This window comes from Poromitra crassiceps (assembly GCF_964638095.1).
Source record: "Poromitra crassiceps genome assembly, chromosome: 3".
In the NCBI taxonomy this organism is placed as follows: Eukaryota; Metazoa; Chordata; class Actinopteri; order Beryciformes; family Melamphaidae; genus Poromitra; species Poromitra crassiceps.
The window spans coordinates 23,931,004-23,939,728 of NC_139625.1; the positions used below are offsets into that span (position 1 = coordinate 23,931,004).

Below are 8,725 nucleotides of genomic sequence, written 5' to 3' on the forward strand. Positions count from 1 at the left end.
GTAAGAGAGTTGCCATGGCAACCAATAACCCATGGCCATGGGTTATTGAACTCGGTTACTGGAATTATACAATGGCTGTGAACCAATCAGATTGCTTGATTTGAGAGAGCCATTTTATAAACATATATATACTGTATATTTTAGCATTTCTTTTAACCTACAGTGCCGGATGGTTGGGATTTACTCAATCAGGATTATTCTGATACAGTCAGGTAAATTGTTAATCACAGAAAAGTATTCCAAATTGATTATGAATTACTTTCCTGTGGTTGACATAACTTTCTGCCACCCATTGTATTGCGTTGTGCAGGAAACCTCACCCAGCTGGTATTCAAAGACGGTTCAAACAAATGCTGACAATTAGAAGATCCTGTTTGCCCGCTAGGTCTAAGAACTGGCACGCGTGCGTCTGCGTGCGTCAGCTTGCATCCATATCAGTTCATAATCTTTCCTGCATCAATCCCTCCCTTTCTGCAAACTTGGCCTGCAACAGCGAGGGACTTTGGAAGCCCCCTGCCTTGCCTTGCAAACCACAGCAGCTGCAGCAGTGGGAGTGTGGCTGTGGGGGCAGGGAGGAAGGAGCTGGGGTGCGGGGCTGAGGGGGGGTGGGGGGCTGAGAGGGGGTGGGGGGCTGAGAGGGGGTGGGGGGCTGAGGGGGGGTGCGGGGCTGAGAGGGGGTGGGGGGCTGAGAGGGGGTGGGGGGCTGAGAGGGGGTGCGGGGCTGAGAGGGGGTGGGGGGCTGAGTGGGGGTGGGGGTGACTGTGGAGGATTGTCAGGGTCAACGTGATGAGGGATGCAGAGAGAGAGAGGGGGGGTAGAGGGGGTTACACTACAGCATGTGGTTAATCCCAAGCAGAAGACAGGAGCGCCATTGTTTATCCAGTAGTGAGTGTGTGTGTGTGTGTGAGTGTGTGTGTGTGTGTGTGTGCGTGTGAGGGGGGGGGGTGGATTGGGGGTCTCCACACAACCGGAATATAGTAGAGAAGCCTTGTGAGGGGTCTAGTGTCTTAACTAACTGCCCACTAACATTCTGTCTCTCTTTTTTTCTCTCTCATCTCCCTGCCCTCTTCAATGTGTCTGTCTGTCTGTCTGTCTCTCTCTCTCTCTACCTGTCTTCCTCTGACTCTCTACCTCCCTCCCTCAGGATCAGACAGCTGGACAGCAGCTGAGAGACGCCACTTCAACAAAGGCCTCACCGCCTACAAGAAAGATTTCTTCATGGTGCAGAAGCTGGTATGTGTGTGTGGCTTCGGAGAAAAAGGACAAGAAAATAGAAAATGTGGATTCTAGTTGTGGTAGCAAAGCAAAGAGTTGCTGGTTTGATCCCCAGTACAAACTGCTCACGCCGGCCTCTGAGCAATAGGCAGCTAACCACTATGTGTATCCTCTCAACATGGTCTAAGCACAGGTATTGAGAACTAGCTAACATTAAATGCTGTGATACAACACAATAGACAGTTGCTGGCGAAGTGCAGTTTTATCTGTACTTGTAGAAAATAGCGCCTTACCTTCACAGAGTGTGCACCTGACATGATCAAGTCTTGGTCTGGCCTTGGAGGGAAAGACAAGACAAAGGAAAATACACAGCAGAACAAAGTTCCCTTCTTGTTTCATGATGTGCCGTGTCTCAGTATCTTGTATCTCAGTCAGATATGATCTTTGTATGAGTGCATGGAACTATTTGGTATTTTTATTCTTGTCTTTACGGCCTCACTGACACAGAGTGAGGCCAAAACGCATCAGTTTGACCCTGTTTATTGATCTATCTTCTCAACTTGAATGAAGGGTGTCATAGGCCCGTGTTCCTCAGACAGTCTTTGTAAAGCAGACTGAGTAGCTGCATTATTTAGCAGTAGAAGAAACTCTGGAAAAAGGAGCTTACATGCTCAACAAGCCTTCTATAGAGACACTGCAATAAACATAGACCACGCCCATCACGGGGGAAAGCTCTCCGTTCACTTCCACACACCAGCGTCATTTTCCTTGAATTAAACATAACTAAAAGCTGTTGTGTGGTAGGCTGCGCACACAACAAATTAAAAAATCGCCAATTAAAGTTTGTTTGTACTCCCGAGCAAAACAAGGAAGCCATTGAGAATTGGCGAGAAGAAAAATGTGGATCTAGCTGTCAGTGAAGTAAGTTAGAGTGTTCATGTTCCGTATATAGGATCTTTGTGTGCAACACGCGACCATGCACGCGACATAGGAGAACGCCAGGATTAGGGGGGAATTTTTGTTTCCCCCCGTTTTGGGCGTGGTTTCTGAATGATGGCACACTCCGCAGTGTCTCTATGGATATTATGTGAAGCCCAAAAGAAAAACTCTGCTTTAAGAAGTGTGTCTTTGGTCCACAGGTGAGCACTAATACAGTGGCACAGTGTGTGGAGTTTTGCTATACCTATAAGAAGCATGTCTTTGGTCCACAGGTGAGCACTAAGACAGTGGCACAGTGTGTGGAGTTTTACTATACCTATAAGAAGCACGTCAAGATCGGCCGCAACGGGACCCTGACATACGGGGAGGCGAACCCTCTTGAGAGCCGAACCACTGAGGAGGAGCTGGACCACAAGGCCAGTCAAGTTCATTATTATTAGCTCACACAAGAAATAACAATACTGAACGTGGCAGTGCTTCAGCCCTTATTTAAGTAGTGAAACACTAATTAGCTTAACACGAATTCAATAATAAATAATTAAATATCGGCAGACTATCTGTATTGGCCGATATCGGCTTTCAAAATAATAATGATGTTTTTATTGCCAATATTTCGCTGATTGTGGAATTAGCATTTTCGTCTCCCCCCATTTTTTCAGCTGTTAAATTAACAACAGAATAAAACTAACTATCTTAAGATAGGCATGTCTGAAAAGCTTAACCTGTTTTGCATCTGCATTTGTACCAGATTGTTAGCAAAATATGTATCGTATCGGCTGATATGGGTGTGGAAATCTGGCCTCATAAAACCATATGGGTGCATCCCTTTATTTAATATAATCTATACATCAAACAAGATGTGTTTTGTTGTTGCTCTATAGACACATTATCTAACTCGGGGATAATGTACAGCGAGTCATTTTTAGCTGCGACCAGCAGCTCTGTTTGTCGGTTGGTTGGTCGGTCAGTCGGTCCACAAAAATGTCCCCACCCTTTCGCGACCATAGTTTACGCCATAGGACTAGGTGTGTGTGTGTGTGTGTGTGTGTGTGTGTGTGTGTGTGTGTGTGTGTGTGTGTGTGTGTGTGTGTGTGTGTGTGTGTGTGTGTGTGTGTGTGTGTGTGTGTGTGTGTGTGTGTCAATTGGCTAAAGGGGAGGGGGGGTGGGGTCAAATTTTGAAATGCAGGGTGGCAGAGGCAGAGTAGGGTGGGCTGCCCCTGCCACCCTGCATTCGCATGTAGTCGCAGCTTTTGCAAATTTACGATTGCTAAATAACGACAGGGTGAATCCAGACCCCAATGCAAAGTGGTCCGTATTACAGCTACTTACCAGAGACATGAATCATTTGACAATACAATATTTATACATTTATTGCAAGCTAAATCTTTTAACATTTAAATGTAATGCTCTTGCAAAAAAATAGGCCTGCAGGACAGTCTGCAGTGTAAAAGAAAAAGGAGAAGGAGCAATGTCTTTTTGGCACCAGGTGTCAGGTTAATTTGATTGGAAATGAACAGCTTGTTGACTGCAGAGTGATATGATTAGATGTGAAACAGCCGTCTCTTATGTGACACAGCAGTGTGTTATTCAGAAACGACAACAGACTCCACAAAACCTTCAATGGACCAGGTCTGATATGGTATATTTATTCTCTTCAGCATTAGAAATGTGCATACGTACATAATTACATATTAGATGGATAAAAAACCCACAGACCATGTGAGAAAGTATACGTTCAAAACTGCCTCATGATCTTCATCACATGCCACCCCTCTCCCATCTCTCCTGGCAGTATTCACCGCATACTATCTAATAAAGTAGTACCTCAATAGGTTTGTGTGTATATGTATGTATGTGTGTGTGTGTATATATATATAGATATATATATATATATAGATATATAGATATATAGATATATAGATATATAGATATATAGATATATAGATATATAGATATAGATATAGATAGATATAGATAGATATATATATATATATATATATATATATGTGTGTGTATGTGACTGCCGGACTTGGAGCTGTCCACACACAATTTAATACTACCGAAGATGATTAGGGTCACTTGCGTTTTTGTTTTGTTTTTGTTTTTTTAGTTTAAAATGATAATATCTGAGATTTCAGCTTTGTTCTCTTGGGTGACACCTATGGCGATGAGTGGTAATTGCAGGTGAGATCCAAACTGTTGCATTATGTGACATTACTAATGTCACATAATGTCACTATATACTGCAAAGGCTTCCATCAATGGACCATAGCCTCAATCAACATTGTGAGTGACCCTTATTTTTTTTTATTTTCTTTAGATGAAAATCTTTGTGATTATATCTTTAAATCAGAATTCCGAGTCACTGTCAGAATTTTGAGAAAAAAGTTTTGAGATTAAAGTCAGAATTCTCAAATTACTGATGAATGTCACTGATGATATTATCGATGGTGTACTGGAATTTGAATGGCTCAGGTCCCTAGATTTTTGTGACGTCAAAGTAGCATCACAAGCCAAAAAAGGTTGCGAACCCCTGTTCTACTGCATCTCTGAATATGCATCAGAAATGTGATTCAGCTAGCAGTTAGAGTTTCGATTCTAACACTCTGCTTCCTTCGGCCAATAGGGCTCTCAGAGACTGGAGTCACGGAAGGAGGAGGACAGCAGGAAGTGGGAGGGGTCAGCTGACAGGAAACCGGATGCCGGCCCCACCAGGGTGACACACACGGTGCAGCCCCCCGAGAACGTGAGTGTGAAACGGATCAGCAGCTCCGCGTGGGAAACTGAATGAAAGAATGAATCCATTGAATGAGCGGATGAATGGTGGAGTATCTTGTTGTTCCTGTGTCAGCCCACAAATGCAGCTCAGCCTGCTTAGGCTAATTATACACAGATGACTTTGCCTAAAACCTTATGTTCAGCACGGTGGTTTGAATGCGGTTGGGTCAGTTGGTTTTCTGGCCTGTGTGCGTGCATTGCAACTTAAAACATAGATTGCATGAAAGAACAGTATATGTGAACAGTCCTATTTCAAAACACTCTATATCCATTTTGGTGACTGAATCATTACCTGAAGTTCATAATTCAATATCTGTAAAATCTAGGTGATATATTGTGTAAAGGTGCTCTAATTTTGTCAACCAAGCACTTCAAGTTTCGTGCTATTTTTGGAAAATGGCATAATAGATTTACATTTTTTGCTGTCAGTGATGTTTTTTCAAATGTTGGCTATATCATTTTAAATCAAAACTCCTCGCATTCTTGGTTAAGCCACCTCAGTCGACTTCATCAGTCAGGTTTGACGTATTTGCCCTTTTGAACTCTGCCCCAGTTGACAGAAGGATGGGGGCACGGTCATGAGTTTGCTGCCCCCTGCTGGCATTTCCGAATGAGCTATTTTGGCCAATGTCTGCCTCTGGATTGTGTAACCTCGGTGTGTCTGTCAGTAAACAATGACTGGACAAGAAACTTTTAACCTCATTATTCCCATAATGCACTTCACTGTTCAGCAGCCATACGTTGTTGACAACAGGCCCAGGCTACGGACTTTACTTGACTTTTTCGAGTTGTGTCCTTCTCTGCTGAATTGCACTCTCACATGGTCTATTTTATGGTGCAACCATTTTTGAAGGTTTTTTGGATTTTAATAGTGGTGAGTGACATTTCGTGTCATTTGTGTGTGCAGAGTGGTGCGGACCTGATCCAGAAAGGCAAGGACGACGTGGGGAGGGAGCAGCCTCTGTCACGAGTCATCCAGCCCCCCCAGCCTCCCCCTCCCACCTCCGCCTCCGCCTCCAAACCGCACAACGAAGGCAACGCACGCAAGACCGTCCCGCCAGCAGGCAACAAAGGCGTAGCTGCCCCTGGCCCGGAGGGAGAGTTCCCCTGCAAGAAATGTGGCAGGTCGGTGTTCAAAAAGGTCACACCGGCCTAAACTGAGGCCCCCTCTCAATGCTGTCCTGTGTCCTGGCATGGGTCTGTTTGCTTATGCAAAGCAAAGATACACTGACGCCAGTAATCGCCTGGGTTATGCAAGTGACCTTAGACTGACCTAGCCAGTTAAGATGTGTAGGTTTTTACAGGGGAACATTGCTCTTGTCAGACCCGCGTCCCCCTGGATGAGGTGCTGGTAAATAGTGGCAAGTGTCTCATGGCGTGTGTTTGAACAGGAAAGAATCAAACCCTGACATGCTTTGATTAAATGGCTAGCTGTCCCATGGCAACACCAGGCCTGTTATTGCCAGCTGTCTCCTAGCAACTGAAACACAGAGTAGATATGGCACACCGTGCCCCTCGTCAATGCAACTCTACCCAGCGACTGTGAACAAGATCTCCACATGCCCCTTACCCACGTACACTGCTTGTACACTCTTATAATGGATAATAAAATCTGTTAAAAGAACTGCAACCAGGGCTGCTAGGCAGGTCTGACAAGTCTTGACATATTTAAAGTTGGTAGTTAACAGTTCTTGAAAGACTTGGAAGTTGCACAAAAAGTCTGGAGAAGTTCTCAATGTTAATGTCTTGTACACAAATGACTACACATTTTATGTAGCTGTAGACCCACTGCCATGTCGCATAGTGTCATATTTGTTGTGAATAATAATCTTCAGTTACAGTGATGACAGTTGTTACCCAAACCTTGTTATTGCACATCATACTTAACCTTGGAAACTGAAAATGTGTTGTAAGTATGTCGAATCAGGTATATAATTTGCTCTGTTTTAGTATCAGATTAAACTCTATTCTAGGTCTAGATACGACCCTAATTATTAGTTCAATGTATCATGTGTAAATCTGCAAGAAAGTTGACCTTTGACCTCCTCTCTGTATCCCCCAGGATTTTCTACAAGGTGAAGAGCCGCAGCGCCCACATGAAGAGCCACGCCGAGCAGGAGAAGAAGGCGGCAGCGCTGCGTCAGAAAGAGGCAGAGGAGCGGGCGGCAGCCGAGGCCGAGGCCGCCGCCCTGCTGGCCGCGCGGCAGCACAACGGGACGCGACCGGGCGTGGCGGGGGGCGGGGACAGCACCAACAACGAGTCCACAGACGGAGAGGAAGATGACGATGTGGACTGGCCCTGAGACCAAGGCTGCGCATGCAGACTGAACCCACACCGGTCCTGCTGGTTCTCCTGCCACACGCCACACCTGACGCTGCCCCCAAGCAGCACCTAACGCTGCCCCCAAGCAGCATGGCTCGCTCTCTCTGTCTCAACAAACAAAACAATCCTCTCATGAACTGCTTTTTGTAGATTTTGTGGAACAACTTCCTAGCTTGACACATTCAGGGACAGGTTTCCTATGAGTTTGAGCGTGAATGCGTGGACCTGAGTGGGTGGGAGTGTGTGTGTGTGTGTACACGTGTGTGCGCGCTTTCCAAAACTCGCCATCCCCTTTACTCTGTCTGAGAAGCATTTCAAGAGTTACCTCTTGGTCACAGGGCTCCATAACGTCAAACCCATGCCGCTTCTCCGGGCTGCGACCCCTCAGCACTTTCGAGTCCCGCTCTATGTCGACGGATGGGACTCTTCAGACCCGCTTTGTCAGGAGGAGCCGGGATCGTTGGGAACCATGTGGCGATATGAACGCTGCAGTGTTGACACTGGCAGCAGGGGGGAAGCGTCAGTTTCTCTGCTTGTGAAGCGTCTGGCCCCGGACAGACTGATAGACTGATGGATGGCGTGGGCAAACCGCAGCCTCCGTTGGCTACTCGAGGCTGCCAAACGTGTTCTCAAACGCATGCTGACACCAAATGAGTTCCCCTCTGAGCGCTGTTGGTTTGGGCTTTAGTTCTGTGAATCCCACCACCACCTTCCTTGTCACTTTTTATAGTTCCTCCTCTTGTTCCTCACTGTTGATGCCTTGGATGTTTTGATGCTTTTTATCTTGAAATGACAATCAATTCGACCTTTTTTTTTTATACAGGTGACTGTTACTTTTTCTGCCTCTGTATCTATATATAGTTATTGTTTTTGTGAATATTCTTGTTTATTATTATTATTATTATTATTATATCCTGGTTTTGGCTGCGATTTTAATTTGGAGCGCTTTTTTGTTTATTTGTCGATTGCTTTTTATTTAAAACAACAACAACAACAAATAATGCTCCTTGCTGCCTGTTTATAACTGTGAGATTCTGAAAGCCAGAGATGAAGAAAACAAACTTGAGTCAGAAATGTATGTGCAATAGAACAAGTTGACCCCGGGTTCCAGATCTCTCCCTTCCTCCCTGTTAGTGTCATCCTTATGACTGAAAGCTCTGATGCCTCGCTATCAACTCTGTAACGGCTAGGAGGCAAAGAGTCAGGCTGTTGAGACTGTAGGTCTATAGATACACACGTTGAGACTAGGTCTATAGATACACATGTTGAGACTGTAGGTCTATAGATACACATGTTGAGACTGTAGGTCTATAGATACACATGTTGAGACTGTAGGTCTATAGATACACATGTTGAGACTGTAGGTCTATAGATACACATGTTGAGACTGTAGGTCTATAGATACACATGTTGAGACTGTAGGTCTATAGATACACATGTTGAGACTGTAGGTCTATAGATACACATGTT

The 8,725-nt window shown here is 45.0% G+C and overlaps 1 protein-coding gene across 1 annotated transcript in view; it reads left to right on the forward strand.

Annotated features, from left to right (window-relative positions):
- The window catches only part of mideasb (mitotic deacetylase associated SANT domain protein b), a 28,549-nt gene extending 20,079 nt beyond the window's left edge, over positions 1-8,470 (forward strand). The window contains exons 9-13 of the mRNA XM_083633255.1: positions 1,145-1,233; positions 2,427-2,570; positions 4,781-4,900; positions 5,840-6,057; positions 6,995-8,470. Coding sequence (XP_083489381.1) covers positions 1,145-1,233; positions 2,427-2,570; positions 4,781-4,900; positions 5,840-6,057; positions 6,995-7,235 — 812 coding nt within the window. The 3' untranslated portion in view covers positions 7,236-8,470. The remainder of the gene's footprint in view (positions 1-1,144; positions 1,234-2,426; positions 2,571-4,780; positions 4,901-5,839; positions 6,058-6,994) is intronic.
- The last annotated feature ends 255 nt before the right edge of the window (positions 8,471-8,725 follow it).